At 54.8% G+C, this 15,635-nt stretch overlaps 5 protein-coding genes across 5 annotated transcripts; 3 read left to right on the forward strand and 2 right to left on the reverse strand.

Moving 5' to 3' along the window:
- Positions 1-1,881: 1,881 nt before the first annotated feature.
- BBA_07379 (transferase family protein) lies at positions 1,882-6,770 on the forward strand (the record flags this gene model as incomplete). The annotated part of the gene is made up of 5 exons (XM_008602476.1): positions 1,882-2,218; positions 2,276-2,661; positions 2,709-3,429; positions 3,477-3,529; positions 3,579-6,770. 5 exons carry the CDS (start codon positions 1,882-1,884, stop codon positions 6,768-6,770), a joined length of 4,689 nt encoding a protein of 1,562 aa, XP_008600698.1.
- A 769-nt stretch (positions 6,771-7,539) lies between these two features.
- BBA_07380 (siderophore iron transporter mirB) lies at positions 7,540-9,291 on the forward strand (the record flags this gene model as incomplete). Its single annotated transcript, XM_008602477.1, has 1 exon — positions 7,540-9,291. The coding sequence occupies one exon, from the start codon at positions 7,540-7,542 to the stop codon at positions 9,289-9,291; it is 1,752 nt and encodes a 583-aa protein (XP_008600699.1).
- An 847-nt stretch (positions 9,292-10,138) lies between these two features.
- Positions 10,139-11,032, forward strand: BBA_07381 (BTB/POZ domain containing protein; the record flags this gene model as incomplete). The annotated part of the gene is made up of 1 exon (XM_008602478.1): positions 10,139-11,032. The coding sequence occupies one exon, from the start codon at positions 10,139-10,141 to the stop codon at positions 11,030-11,032; it is 894 nt and encodes a 297-aa protein (XP_008600700.1).
- Positions 11,033-12,116: 1,084 nt separating this feature from the next.
- BBA_07382 (hypothetical protein AN7484) lies at positions 12,117-12,769 on the reverse strand (the record flags this gene model as incomplete). Its single annotated transcript, XM_008602479.1, has 2 exons — positions 12,117-12,607; positions 12,691-12,769. 2 exons carry the CDS (start codon positions 12,767-12,769, stop codon positions 12,117-12,119), a joined length of 570 nt encoding a protein of 189 aa, XP_008600701.1.
- A 910-nt stretch (positions 12,770-13,679) lies between these two features.
- Positions 13,680-15,086, reverse strand: BBA_07383 (uncharacterized protein; the record flags this gene model as incomplete). The annotated part of the gene is made up of 1 exon (XM_008602480.1): positions 13,680-15,086. One exon carries the CDS (start codon positions 15,084-15,086, stop codon positions 13,680-13,682), a length of 1,407 nt encoding a protein of 468 aa, XP_008600702.1.
- Between the last annotated feature and the right edge of the window lie 549 nt (positions 15,087-15,635).

Genomic DNA, 15,635 nt, shown 5'->3' on the forward strand with positions numbered 1-15,635 from the left:
GTGGTGGGGGGGGGGCGGGGATCTTGACGAATTTGACGAGGGCTTTTGCGCTAACTCCGGCCTGGTCCGTCTAGCGTGAGCATGTTTGAGACATATTCAACAATAACGACCACGCGTTGCAAGATGGAGTTTATGAAACCGATAGAGTCGACAAGAGGAACAAAAAGGTTTGGGGACCATCATAGAGTGGTCCCACGGACATCAGCCGAAAAAAAAAAAAATAACTTTTGCTTTGCATTTTGAGTGACAGGCAGCCTGCATTCCCACGGTCGCCGGCATCTGACATTTCTGGGGTTAATTCGCCGGGAAGGAAGGAGGGGGGGGGGGGGGGTGGCATCCTGGTAAGCGAGAGCTATGCTCATCGCAAGGCTATCGGAACCTAAAATAAAATATCGGCGAGACAGGCACACAGTGACGAACCCTTGCTGGCATTCATTCAGCTCTTTCCCTTGCGTAATGGGGCGGTATAGACTGCGCGCGTATGCCCCGTCGGGCCGTCAAGAATATATTACCCTGCCGCGGCTTACACCGGGGAGGGGGGGGGTTAATAATAATAGGTACGTGCTTGCAAGGGGTTGAAAAAGGTAATGGGGGCAGAAAGACATCAATATAGGTAGTATCGAGTAATATATGGGAATAGCATACTATCTCATATTATACCCCAATGAGAAGAATACCCGAACAGCAAACCGCAAAGCCTACACTGTTACTTGACGACCGACCCAGTACTTCGCTCCGTACTTGATCCCACATGTTTGACTCCACTCATATTCTGCAGCCTCACTCCTCCACGACATCTTCAGCTTTTATGCTTCAAGTCTGCCTCAAAAAATGCCATTCACAGTAACGCCCGACCCAAAAGTTCCATCCCTTCTTTTTTTCCCCCCCTCCCCCACAGACCTCTCTGTCTCTGCTTTCTGTACCGCAAGTGGTGGCGAACTTGGTCTACGTAACGCCCCGTACTACGTTGGGCTGCTGGCAACGAGAATCATGTGTTTTGTTGTGGCCCCCCCGGGCTGACGAGGCTCTCGACCAAACCGACCCCCGCCCCCCCCCCCCTACCCTCATGATCAGTCCCGCTCGTGAAGAGCTGTTTGACTTTTATCCGTCATGTACAATCCCGCCGGCGGAAAAAATCATTTATTACAAAGATTAATATAAAATTAACCACTGAAAACTTGGATTGGAGCGAAAAAAACTAGGGCCGCCCCTGGGTGTGTCGTAATCTGACTCAAACGTGCTCGGAAAAAACAGCGCGATAACCAACCCACACGCGCACTTTTTTTTTTTTTCTCTACTTTGCATGTTTCTGGATCTTTAAAATATGTAACTTGATTCTCACACGCCCCCTTGCCATGTGCTCGTGAGTATTGAAATCCCGAGTGTGGATTTTCCAGAAGCTGGTACAGAATAACTACCTGTAGACTCCCCCTCCCTCCCGTACGTCAAGCCACACGATGATGCATCATGCCAGGACCCAGACTTTTGCATCACTTGGCCCTTTTTCTTGTCTACCGGCGCAGCTTTGCCCCGACTTGCGCAAAATTCGTCTAATTCTTCCACCTGTACTTTTTTCTCATTCATTATATTCACATTTCTGTGGCTTGCCGAGTTACTCGGGTCAACCGGCCACGCCTCGTCTAGGCTCAAGCTGTTTATATTTATTTAAGTTTGAAGCTACCGTCTACTTTTCTTCTTTTTTCCTTTCCTTCTCGAAAGCATATAACCCTTTAAGCTTCTTGACCTTTACCGTTCTTGTCAAACCCTAGGCATATGAGCTAGAGAAAGCACCATTTGTCTCGTCTCGTCTTTATCCTTCTTGTTTCTTCCCACCTCTTCACCCACCCCCATCACAGCTGCTATTGCAGTCCCCTCAAAACAATGGCGACGCAAAAGAGTGTATCGCAGTCGATTCTCGACATCATCACACAGTGCGCTCTCAACAAGTTTGATGACTCGGCACAGCGCATCGTCGCCGGCACGCCCTCCTTCCTGGCCACCATCGACGCCTTTGTCGCCGCTGGCCAAGAGGTCCAGGCATGTCTGCCCTCGTTTCCCTTCAAGTCGGCCAACAAAGAGTACAAGGTCCTCGGATCGTTGCCCGACAAGGCCGAGGAGCTTGCTCTTGAGCGCCTCAACACAATGTGCCGACGCATCCGCGAAGTATATCCGCCCGGCGCCCGCGTCACCATCATCTCTGACGGCATGACTTACAACGGTGCGCTAACACGAACTTGTTCTCGCCCGACACACACTTTGCTAACCTTACTCATAGATCTTCTGTCCATCTCGGACCGCGAAACTTGGCAGTATGGTGAGGGCCTCCGGAGAATGGCCCACGAAAAGGGTTTCAACTACATTTCTTTTGCGCGTATTCGTGACCTGGTCGATTGCGACCTGCCCGACAAGCTGCGTGAAATCACTTACGTCGCAAACTGCACAAACATGCGCCGTATCCTCCTCAATGTCCACGGCCGCGATGACCTTGACATTGACAAGGAAATCGTCGACAACCCCGACACCAAGCTTACCTACTTAGGCTACCGTCGCTTCCTCGAGTCCGATCTCAAGCACATCTTTCCCCCGGACAAGGATCGCACCAACCGCGCCTACAAGCGCGACGTAAAGTATCTCGCCAAACAGATGCTCAAGCGCGGCTATGTGAGTGTAGTAAGAATACAACATATAACAACCTCTGACGAGAACAGGCTTTTGCTGGCGCTGTAAAAAAGGCCTTTCCACGCCATCTTCGCCTCTCCATCCACGAGTCCCTTGGCGAGCACAAAGTCTCCATTAGTCTGCTCGACACCAAGACGGGCTTCACAACACCCTGGCACTGCAGTGTCGCCCTGCTCGCTGACGGCCAGTGGATCAGCGCCCCCAAGGGCGAATTCGAAAAGGACGCCCGACTCGAGGTCGTCTTTGAGCACGGCCGCCCATCCTACTTCCGCGAGAAACCCCGCGACGCCAACTCACCACCCACCACCATGACCGAGTCATGGGCTACGTTTATGCCCGCCAAAAAGTTTAGTCCTTCGTCCGCCACCTCATCCTCATCCTCCTCCAGTCGACTATCCGACGCCGGCCGCAGCAGCACCGGCAACACCTCGCCGCGCATCGGCCTCGGCATCAGCGGCTGCACCACGCCCACACGCGGCGACGTTTCCGAGAGTGAGCTTGTGGTTTCCAAGGAATCGAACCAGGCGCCTGACTATGGACGACGATTGCTGCCTCAGATTATTGATGAGAGGGCCGCTTCGTATCCGGAGCAGATTCTGTTTTCGCTGTCGACAATGGTCAAGAATGTGCTCGAGTTTCGGGAAATTTCCGCAAGACAGTTTGCACAGGCCATTGATAAGACGGCATGGTGGCTGCAGAGCAAAGTGGGCAAACAGACTGTCATTCAGCCCATTGGATACATCGGACCTCGTAAGTTTTCCTGACTGTCGATGCTGTAGCAATGCTAACTTGGGCAGACGATCTCCGACATATTCTATTGACATATGCCTGCGTCAAAGTAGGCTATGCTGTAAGTCACATCCCCACTTACCTACTCGGTCAGTTGCTGACAACTCCAGGCCCTCTTCCTCTCGCCCAAAAACAGCACTCAGGGCGCCCTCGCTGTTCTCGAAACCCTCAAGTGTAACATCTGGGCCAAGGCCGGCGACGCCCCCATGGTTCCCCTCATCCAAGAGGTTCTTCGCGAGCGTCCCATGACCATCCTCGAGCTCCCCACCCTCGACGACCTCCTCGACGCCGCCGGCACCTCTCCCTATCCCTACACCAAGACCTTTGCCGAAGCCACCACCGACCCCTTCTGCTTCCTGCACACCTCTGGCAGTACCGGCGTGCCCAAGCCCATCCCCTGGTCCAACGGCCTCATCGGCACCATGGACGCAATACGGCTGCTCCCGCGCGTTGACGGCGACCATGGTCTGCTGCCCTGGACGACCGACTGGGTGGCACACGACCGCGTCTACTCGTCCTTCCCCATGAGCCACGGCGCCGGCATCATCATGAACGTCCTGCTGCCTGCCCTCTTTGACCTGCATTGCATCATGGGCCCCGTCAACGTGCTGCCCAACGTCACCCTCGTCGAGGCGCTCGCGGAGCAGGCCCGCATCGACATCTGGAGCATGGTGCCGTCTCTGACCGACGAGGTTGGTGAGACACCCGACGTGCTCGCCAAGCTGGCCCCGTCAAAGTTCATCTGCGCCTCCGGCGGGCCCGTCAGCCCCGTCAGCGCCGGCAAGACGAACAAGGTCATTCGCGTGCTCAACCTGACAGGCACCACCGAAGGTCTATTCATCGGCAACCTGGTGCCACCGCGTGAGGACTGGTTCTGGTTCGCCTTCCACCCGTACTCGGGGTTCGAGTTCAAGCAGCTCGACGAGGACACCTACGAGCACTGGATCCATCGCGACGAGCAGCACGCGTCGCTGTTCCAGGGCATCTACCACACCTTTCCCAAGGAGCAGTCCATCAACTTCAAGGACCTGTACATGCAGCATCCGACGAAGCCGTACCTGTGGGCGTTCAAAGGCCGCAACGACGACCTGGTAGTTCTGTCCAACGGCTACAAGATCTCGCCGCTGCAGACTGAGGCGTTCATCTCGACGCACCCCGCCATCAATGGCTGTCTGGTAATTGGCACAGGTAAACCGCAAGCTGCGCTTCTGATTGAGCTCAAAGATCCCAACGGCAAGACCGAGGCCATTCTCGACAGCATCTGGGATACGGTTCAAGAGGCAAATGTGCAGATGCGCCACAAGAACCAGCTATTGCGTGACTTTATCGCCTTTGCCGAGGCCGACAAGCCCTTCATCCGAACGGACAAGGGCACCGTCAAGAGGCCGGCGACGCTTAAAGTGTATGAGGACTACATCGAGCGCTTCTACAGCTCCCGCAACAGCGATGTTCCCGTGTTTGACGTGGATCTGAGCTCTTTGGAGTCGATTCAGCATGATGTTCGCGAGCTCTTTGCCTCGTACTTGGCCGAGGTGCGGGACGTCCCACTCGACGCAAATCTTTTTGAGCTCGGCTTCGACTCACTCGCCGTCTTTGCCGCCATCAAGACGCTTCGGATCGTGACTGGTCTGGCTGATCGTCTGAGTGCGCGTCAGCTGTACGCGAATCCCACACTAAGCGGTTTCTCGTCGGTTCTGCTCGATCTTGCCAAGGAGACCAAGGCGCATAGCGCTGATGCCGGTAACAGCAAAATGGGGGAGCTGCAGCGGCTCATGGCAAAGCACCAAGCGCGCCAGTCGTTCAAGCTCAATCCCATGGACTATGTCAACCCCAACCACTACATGGGACTCGTCTTTTACTTTCCTTTAGCTGAGGGCGTCGATTTTCAGCAAGCGTTCGCTACCTTGTCCAAGGGCTTGGATCGCACCATGGATCTGATTCCGGCGCTGGGTGGAAAGATGGTGCCCTGCTCCGAGTACGAGATTGGCTACACCAAGGGCGACCTATGCGTGTCGGTTCCTCCGGCGCACATGGCCTCGTCGGCGCACAATAGACTCATCTTCAAAGATTGCTCCGATACGCTGCCCACGTTTTCTGAGCTGCGCGAAAAGGAGTTTATGCCGTCGCTGTTCCGCGACGAGATCATCCTGCAGCAAGACACCTTTCCCGCGTTGCCAACCGACATTGTCGTTGCGCAGGCCAACTTTGTCAAGGGCGGTTGCCTCCTCGCCGTGGACATGAACCACTGCTGCCTGGACGGCATGGGAGTCATGATTGCGCTCAAGGCCTGGGCGGAAAATTGCCGCTTCCTGCAGGGCGACGCTACGGCGACGTGTTCCTGGCTCGACGTGGACAGCTTCAACCACAGTCTTCCCGAGATTATCCACGAGCAAGAAGGCTGGACAAAGTCTCCCGAAGAGGTCGACCCCGGTACATGGGGCTTCCTTCCCTTCCAGCCCGCAGAGGACTATGCGCCCACCAAGTACATCCCGACGGCGGCGGACCTGCCGCCGGCACCCAAGTACAAGCTACATTCGGTGTGGCCGCTTCCCCGCGCTGAGCGCTGCCTGAACACGACTGTCGTGGAGATTTCGGCAGAGAATATCCGCAAGCTCAAGAAGCAAGTGCTGGCTGACCCCGAAACCAAGGGATCCACGGCTTCGGTAAGCGACATTGTGCAGGCCTTTTTCTGGAGATCCGCGATTCGCGCCAGACGCCACGTTGCAAGGGCGACGGGAGAAGGCGTTTCGGAGGAAGACAGCCTCTCCATCTTGGAATCACCTACGGATGGTCGGGCGCACTTTTCGTCGCTGCTGCCCGCCACTTACATGGGCAGCATGCTCGTCATGAGCCGCTCGGTGCTATCGGCGGAAGAATTGTGTGCACCGGACACGAGCCTCGGTCGCATCTCTCAGGTGCTCCGTGACACGGCGGCGCGCATCACTCCATCACTGGTGCATGATGCGTTTACGTTGTTGCAGTCGCTGCCCGATCACACGCGCTTCTCAACGGCGAATATGGGTCTCGACCACTTGCACGCCATGATTTCCAACCTCATTCTGTTCCAGATGAGCGAGATTGATTTCGGTGGCAAACTTTTTGGAAATAATGGGTTGCCCGAGATGATGCGCCCGCAGCTGGTGCGCGCCCACGGGCGGTTCCGCTTCCTTATCATTTCGCCCATGAAGAAGGACGGCGCGGTGGAACTGGTCCTCGGGACGTTTCCCGAGGAGCTCGAGTTCTTCAAGGCGGATCAAGAATTTAACAAGTATGCCAAGGTTGTCGATGTGTCGCCTTGGTAATTTCGCACGGTCGGTAATAGCATAGAGCTCTTTGTTAGCGTGATAGCGTTTAGAGAAACGACCGAGGAAGCCATTTCATGGCTTCTCGTGTAAGTCGCAGAGTTTGGCCTGTAACCGACAATTTGCGGCAGGCGCTAGATTGAGAAAATATATCCCATCTTTGTCCACAGTAGCTGCGAGGGGAACAGAAGCACGTCTCCATTTGAAATGAAACGGACTCAAGACCCCGCCACAGAGCTGAGAAACGAGTGTCGTACAAGTGACAAAGGTCAAAGGGGTGTGTCGTCTGGTCATGGCTCCGTAGAATAACTAACTCAATAGTTATAAAATCAGCCCCAGCCTGGTTTTCGGCTTTAAATAGGCTAGCGCGGCCGCCGCAAAGCACGGTGAAGGTGAGTGAGCAAGTTTCAATGACACCCCCATTCACACCCCCCATGGATACCATGGATACTCCATAGAGGTAGACACAGCTTCAGAAATGAGGCTTGCAGAAAAATGAGCAAGTTTTTCCGGAATAGCACAAGACATTACTCCACCCTCTGCACTCTGCACGTCTGCAATCTGCATTCGGAGCTTACCCCTTGTGTCTTTGTTGAACGTCTGCGCCCGTGGTGAGAGGGAAAACCTTCTCAGTCCACTCGGTAGGGGTTCTTAATAAACGACACCATGCCCAGCCTCGCCGTCTCGATGCGTTCCCTCACCTCCCTGTAGCACCCATTTTTCTTTTCCTTCCACATTTCCGCTGGCTTTCTAATAACCGATCGCCACCATGGCCAAAGACGCAGAAGACGCCAAGATCCGCGTCGATGCCGCCAGCGACAGCGGCGATGAGGCGGCCGACATTGAAGCCAGCGGCAGCGGCAGCGGCAGTGGCGCCGTCGGCGGCGAAGAGATCGTCCAAGCGGGTGTCAAGAACATCGAGGCCACGACCATGGCCTGGAACAAAAAAACTCTCATCATCGCCTATGTCTTCATCTGGCTGACGTATTGCGTCGAGGGCATGCTAGGCAACACGACGGCAGCGCTGACGCCCTATGTCACGTCGGCCTTTGCGCTGCATTCGCTTACACCGACCGTCGCGATTCTGAGCAGCGTCATCGGCGGCGTCACAAATCTGACGCTGGCCAAGATTCTCGACGTGTTTGGCCGTCCGCAGGGATACCTGTTCTGCATCGTGCTGGCCACGATCGGATTGATAATGATGGCCGCGTGCAACAACGTGGAGGCGTACGCCGCCGCGCAAGTCTTTCAGACGGTCGGCAACCAAGGCATCCAGTACAGCTTGTCGGTGTTTGTCGCGGATACGTCGACGCTGCAGAACCGAGGTCTCATGCAAGCCCTCGTCAGCACGCCCAGCCTGTTCACCGGTTTCTTGGCGGGCCCCATTGCGTCGGGATTCCTCAAGGGACCAGGTTGGCGATGGGCGTTTGGCATGTTTACCATCATGGTTCCTTGCATCACGCTGCCGTTGTATGGGATCTTGGTCAGCAACTTTCTCAAGGCCAAGAAGCTGGGCCTCGTCACGAAATCCGAAAACGACCGGACGCCGCTGCAGTCCTTTCTGCACTACTGTCGCGAATTTGATGCCGTTGGTCTCATTCTTCTCTCGGCCGGCGTCGCTCTCTTTCTCCTGCCGTTTAATCTCTACACGCTGCAGGCACGGGGTTGGACCTCGCCTCTGGTCCTCAGCATGCTAATCATTGGTTTCTGTCTCATTGTCGGCTTCGTCATCTGGGAGAAATTCTTCGCGCACATTACCTTTATCCCGTACTCGCTGCTTCTGGACCGGACCGTTTTCGGCGCATGCATCCTATCGGCGACACTCTTCATCAGCTACTCGATATGGAGCGCCTATTTTCAATCATACTTGCAGGTGGTCAAAAATCTCAGCGTCGACAACTCGACCTATGTCATGCAAACCTACTCGGTCACGACCGTCATTTTTAGCGTTGCCGCAGGCGTATTGATCCACAAGACGGGCAAGTTCAAGCCTGCGACCCTTTTCGTCGGTGTGCCGCTCAGCGCGTTCGGCATCGGACTGCTGATGCACTTTCGCAGTGCAGACAGCTCCATCGGCTACCTCGTCATGTGTCTCTTCTTCATCGGTATCGCTGCAGGCACCATCATTGTGTGCGACGAGATTGCCATGCTGGCTGCTGGTGCTCATCAGTATGTCGCCGTCTGCATTGCCGTGCTGGGCATGTTTAGCAACGTGGGCGGCGCTGTTGGCTTCACGGTGGCGTCTGCCATTTGGCAAAACACTTTTCCCAACAAGCTTCTTCAGTATCTGCCCGAAGAAGAGCTGCCCAATTTTCCCCTGATTTATGGCGACCTCGCAGTGCAGATATCGTACCCGGTTGGCACGCCTACCCGAGACGCTATTCAGCATGCGTACAGCGATGCGTTCTTGCGATTGCTGGCTACTGCCACGGCCGTTTGGGCGCTTGGATTTGTCGGGGTGCTTATGTGGCGCAACATCAATGTCATTGGCATCAAGCAGGCCAAGGGGCACGTCTGGTAATGTTTGGCCATGGTGGATGCTTCGATTGATAGAAGGGTGTGCATAATTATCGGCGTTTGCATATACCAATGGAGGCTTTGGGTCCTGGGCGCTGGATCACGTGTTGGCTTACGAAGAGTGCCACGTACCTATGGGTGATTAGACGTTGTAAATGTTTCCAATTGAGAATAGAACTGCTGTTAAAAGCAGCATGATATTATTCCCCCAATCAATGGCATTGGATTTTTTTTTTTTTCATCAAGCCAAACAGGAAGCTTATTATTAAGGACTTGTTCCTGGAATGCATGTAGGGCCCAGCGCCCGATTAGGTACAAAATACAGTGGGCTTACCCCAGACAACGCCACTCCGAGCGCTGTTCTCGCCTAACACCTCCCCTTCAAAGATGTCTGTAGCGGCCCGCTCCAGCGCTTGGAGCCACTCAGATCCGCCCGTCAGGCACGCTGACTCCACCAGCCGATCGCTAATTGGCGTGGCTGAGGCGTGGCGTCTTATGCTTCATAAAAGTGCACGCTGCCCCTCAACCGTTTTCTCGCGTCTTCTTCTTCACTCACAACCAAAGTACGGGTCGCAAATAATCTCGCGGAGTCTGTCATCTTTTTATTAAGAAGATATTCTTCTCGCCCGGGCCCACCAGTCAACCCCCTTTGTGCGTCATTCCTCTCTTTACCACCCCTCACCCTCTCTCGCTCTTTTCGTCGCTCTCTAGACAATCATCAGAGAAGCCCTACCGTGTGCGTGAACTTGTCATAGTATCTCGCCCGCTGTCGACTCTTCCTCGTCTCATCCCCGACCGAGCCATTCTTTTTCTTCCATCTAAACCCCCCGATTTCGTCAATCACCGCAGCCATGTTCAAGCGCTCGTTCCGTCACAACGACGCTGTGCGCGTGGACAAGTCTGCGCGTGTCAAAAAGTCGGGCTCCGTCCGGGATCCCATGAAGCTTTCGAAACTGCAAAGGTCGCTCACCGAAAACGATGCGCTGCTGTTTCATCCCACGCAGCAGCAGCAGCAGCCGGCTCCGCCGTCGCCCATTGTCACCCTGACTGTGGGCCGCGAGGGCCGGCTCTTTGCGGCGCACGAGGATGTGCTGCGCCAGTCGCCGTTTTTCGACGTCGCCTGCCGCTCCGCCTTCCCCGATGCGCAGAGCCGGAGAATCGCGCTCCCCGAAGAGGAGCCTGAGGTCTTCTCCGCCGTGCTCGAGTACCTGTACAAGGGCGACTACTACCCGCGGTTGGTCCACGGCCGCCACCGCAACACGTGGGAGCTCGAGGACCGCGCTGCCGCTGCCGCGAACACCGGTCTGCGAACTCCCTCGGCCTCTCCCAACCCCAACGAAACCGGTGGTCGGGCTTGTACCGACGCCGCCGTCTACCTTGACAGTGTGGGCGCCGATGTGCTGCGTGACACTGTCGTCTACTGCGCCGCTGAGCGCTACGGCCTCGAAGAGCTTAAGCGCCTGGCCCTCCGCAAGCAGGGCCTACAGGCCGGTATTGACGTCGCCACCATCCTTCGCTCGGCCCAGTATGCCTACGCCCACACGCCCGACTCGGACAGCCGCCTGCGCGCCCACTACCTCGCTCTGATTATCCGCTGCCACAAGACGTTTAAGCGCAGCGGCACGATGCAGGCTGAGATGGAGGTCGGCGGCACCAAGCTGTTTTTCGACCTCTTCGTCGCCATGTGCAACCATCTTGACGATGTCATTGACGTGAACCACGTTCGCTCGCCAAGGACTGTCTGAAAGAATCTACGGTTGTGCGTGTGCGTCTGTCTAGGTTTCCGTCTCATCTAGTCCATTTTCACGGCTCAAGTTGACGAAGAGAAATTGACTGCCTTGAAGCCGTTGCATGTAAAAATCAACTCGATGAAAAAAAAAAAAAGTTCACAGTTATGATTGTGGAATTCACAGCGGGTGTTGGCGTTTTTTCTTGGTCTCCCTCGTCAGATTGTTGCATTTCCAGCAGGGAGCTGATTCAGTTCAAGTCTTTCTGTGTGATTCATCTCTTGGGATTTTCGCCTTTGGGTTCTGCTTCAACGGATGGGATTCAAGAGCCGAGGATACATCAACGACCAGTCTGTCCACTGTTGCATTTCCTCTGCTCTTTTTTTTTCCCTTTTGTCAGCTGATTTTGCAATGTTCTTCTTTGCTGCTTCATTTGCTCTCCCAAACTTTGTAGTTTATGGCTCCTGATGATGGAGGCTCCGTTGATTTTGTCACAATGGAGTTGTATCAATGTGCTTGTTATGCCGCTCGACTCAACACTGGGGGACCGAGATTGGCTCCGCTGTCCCCTTGCCGATTAACCAGAAAAAATCTCAGACAATTTTTGCGCTGGACTGCAATCCGAAAAAAAAAAATTCACCACCGCTTTTCTTGTGCATTTCTCACCCTTGACTTGTTCTGATACCAGCATACGAACAACAGCTACATAATGTTTTGTACAGCTTTGGACAAGTCGCGCCAATTTTCACGCCAGGTCTCTCTGGCAGCACTTTGCTGCTCCAGACACTGTCCACACAATACCATGTTTTGCTTTGTCTTTGTTTGAGAGATTTTACGTGGCGAAACAAGCTGCATGGTTTGGAATGCTACTCTTACAACCGAAAAAAATTGCAAAAACTGTGGAAAGCAGAGAGTTTACGCTACGAGAGCTAGGTTCTCTTTTCTTCACAACCAGGGCTGCTGCGCAGTCCTCCTTGGCGAAAGTCGTTTCGTCAAGGTTTTTTTTTTTTTTTTTTTTTTGAGGAATATCAAAGTGCCACCTCGGATTTTCAATTGTTCAACGTGACTTGTTACGTACACAATCACCATGTAAGCCGTCTTTTCACGCCCACTCCACCGTAAAGTTCTCAAAATGAGCTTCAAGGTCGCCCTTGCCGTCCTTGGCTGGCCTCGCCACCAGAGCCGCCACATCGAGCGTCCAGTCCGCATATTGTCCATCGGCGATCCAGCAAATCTCCCTGAGCGGCGTCGAGACCTCGCCATCAACGTGGTACACCCACCAGCTGCGACCATTCTCGTCGCCCTCGCTGCGCACCTGCACTGTCACGCTCCGATCGCCCGTCGCCACGTCCTCGGCGCAAGGCGCCGGTCCGACGCTCCAGTCCGCCCAGCCATCGCAGCTGACGGTCGATAACCGTGGGAGGCCCTCGTACAGTTCGATTCCCGTCTTTACCCACTTGCACGGGTGCGAGGGGTGCGTCAGCCGGAGCAGCAGGCCGGCCTGGTCGTAGCGCTTGGTGTAGACGGCGGTAAAAGTAAGGCTGACGGCACGGAAACTGCCGACGGTGCTCGAAGAGTGTGTCTGAAAAGGCGCTGCGAGGTGAGTTTGTGTTTGTGTTAGCGGTAGATTTTTGAGACAATGAGCTGCACGAGTTGCCGGGGGGGGGGGGCTTCACCGTTGAAGACATCCGTCGCGGGAGGCTTCTTCCAGATGTCGGTGCCCGGGCCGGCGCAGAGACTGAAAGACGGAGACATGCTGAGGTGTAAGTTTCGATGAGGTTCTATTAGACAATATTAAAACGGTAATGAAGTTTGTAAGATGCTGAGCAAGTCATGTAAAGGTCGTTTCGTTTGGTCAGTGAGCAAGACGACGTCGGCTGGCTTATATACTTGGGCAGCGCGGGGCAGCTGCGCCCCACTTGGCAAGGCCGATGAGATGCGCGCCTGCCGGGCCGGGACTCTGTAATCCCCTAGGCGGGGTTTGGAACAATGTCTATATGCTCACGAGATCTGTCGGATACTCTGTAAAAAGGCATTACTGCGCGTAAAGGATGCAATAACCGTATTGGTAATCAGACCGCGCTCTCCGCTGAGCAAGCACAAAGTATTCGACACGGCGCGCCTCGACCCCGGGTGGGGCCGTCGTTGCGGAACGACCGCTTTAGGTCAACCCGGTAAAGTAGACGACGACAGCAACGCGAGCCGTGCGATGCTCCGGATGCATTATTAATGTGCAAATGCTAAGTTCATTCTAACAATTGAGAACACGCGTTTGGGTGTCAGTGCGGCCATCAGAGTTTTCTCATAGAACAGGTTGGAACAGGTACAATCACTGCTATCGAACATGGTATGATCCGAAAGTATGTCCTCCGCTCTAACCTTGTTAGAAAGCCACGGCGACCACACCGTCAGCCAACGCCGCACCATTGGGTCTAACCTTGACTGCTTTGTTATCCTTGCGATTGTCTGTCCCTGTGCTGCCAGCCTCAATGCCTGCCTTGGACGTCGGCGCACCCGTCCTGTCAATTGAATCGGCAGCAGCACAAGCGATTATCGCCGTCACAATCCTCGCCAAGACGGATCCCGGCTAGCGTGCCATCTTTTTCGCATTGCTTGGTTCAAGTTCAGCTCAGACAGCTGTTTGCCCACGCCGTTACGTCTACACTCAGCCTTTTGGTATTGGCTCCTTTGTCGACTCCTTTGTCGCTACAATCATGAGATTCCGCGGCGACACCTTGACGTCAAAGACTGGTACCACGTCGACGTCCTGCACGCCTTGCCGCTCCATCAAGAAGCGATAGCGGTCTACAGCAATGACGCTCTCCACCACCTTGCAACAGAGAACGCTCAATGTCCACAGAATCGCGATACGGCCCTCCCAGTCCCGATACTTCTCTTCGTACGTTTGCAGTTGCTCGTCGGTTGGGCGCTGCGCTGCGTCCACTTGCAGACAGTCCATGGCGCGGTGGGCAAATGCTGTAAAGCTTGCCATGTCGCCCTTGCGAATGCCCCAAGCGGGACGCTCGCTTCCATCGTTACCGGCAGCATGGATACCGTGGTCGTACAGGGCCTTTTCCAGCATCGCGCGGTAGAGGCGACGACGGCCAAATACGGACGGGGTATTGCCATCAGCCCGCGGCCAGTTGTTTGGTGACTGGCAGCCTGTCATCAGCGCCGTCGCACTCAGCGTGACGTTTCTATCGCGGAGCGCGGCGCTGATCGGAAACCCCTCTGGACAGGCGCTCGACTGCGGTACGATGTGGTTGTAGCAGCACCCGACGACGGCGAGGGCATCCAGGCAGGGAGTCGCAGCAAAATAGCGAATCATGTGCTCGGATAGGTTGCCGCAGGCGTGCAAGCCAACCAAGATGCACTTTTCACCCGCCGCCCACTCTTGGACCTTGTCGGCCAGAAGCGATGAGCCGTCGATCCAGTGCACCGTGTGCGTTAAACGGCTGTGAGGAATGCCGAGAGATTCGGCAAATGCTTGCGAGCCAGCTATCTGTGACTCGCTGCCGTCAATGGCGAGGACTTGCAGCTCCGGGAAGAGGTACGCCAGGCTAATGGACAGGTAGCCTTGTCCGGAGCCCATGTCGACGAGGCGCCGGATTCCTCGAGACTCGCAAATTTCACGAATCAGTTTGGTAGCGCGAGCTACTTCTGCAATCTTCTTCCTCTTCATGCGCGTTTCCAGGACTACCGGGAGGGCGACTGTTGGTCCGGGCCGCTGTGTGCGGGTCAAAGCGAGGGCTTTGAGCTGTGCGAGCCAATTTCTGAGCGACTCGGGGCAGCTGTGCGGGATTTGGCTGCCGGTAGAGCCGAAGTCATCGGTGGAAAGGATTTCATGGTCACCAATGCTGTCAATGAGATGCTGCTGCGCTAGACGGTGGTCTGGCCAGCGTGACCACCACTCGGTCCATTCCGTAGGCAAGCTGTCCCAGGCGTTGTAGATCAGGGCATCGTTGACGTGAATACCGCCTGTAATTTGGCGCACAAGAGGAGTGTCTATGAAGTTGCAGAGGTCGTTTGTATATGTGTCCAAGTCGTCGTACGCGCTTGGAAGGTCCAGCATTGCCGTGTGCCTGATGGTGGAAAAGTTGAAGTGAGCTTTTCACGGTTTAGTCAGTGGGGCTCAGCTGTAAGCTCGGCGAGTTGAGTGTTGAGATGTCTATGCCAGCAAAAGGTCAGTATTTCGAAAGACTGAAGATACGGTGCTATTTCATTATAATTGGCTTTTGCTCTAGCCAAATCATTTTCGGATGCCAAGTCCTTGAATAATATCTAGTCTTTGGAGTGACTATCGTAAGTCTCAACACATTCAGAGGCACATTGGCAATGGAACAATTGAACATGCACTGTAGAATCCCCGAAAGGGCTTCCCCGTATCCAAATGACTCATCATAACAACCCGTTCATCAGCACATGCGCATTCGCTAGATGCCACCGCGAATTTCTGTCTACAGGGTACGCCTCGGTGCCAGACATAGTACGAGCACACGGCCAGGGCTTACCGAGTCTCCACCAAGTTTACCCGCAGAGTGAAAAAATAACAGAGTCAAAGTTTTCGCAGGATAGTTAGCCCAGACAGAGCACGCTCGATTTCTTTTACCTATTCATATGG

Source organism: Beauveria bassiana, assembly GCF_000280675.1.
Source record: "Beauveria bassiana ARSEF 2860 unplaced genomic scaffold BBA_S00024, whole genome shotgun sequence".
In the NCBI taxonomy this organism is placed as follows: domain Eukaryota; kingdom Fungi; phylum Ascomycota; class Sordariomycetes; order Hypocreales; family Cordycipitaceae; genus Beauveria; species Beauveria bassiana.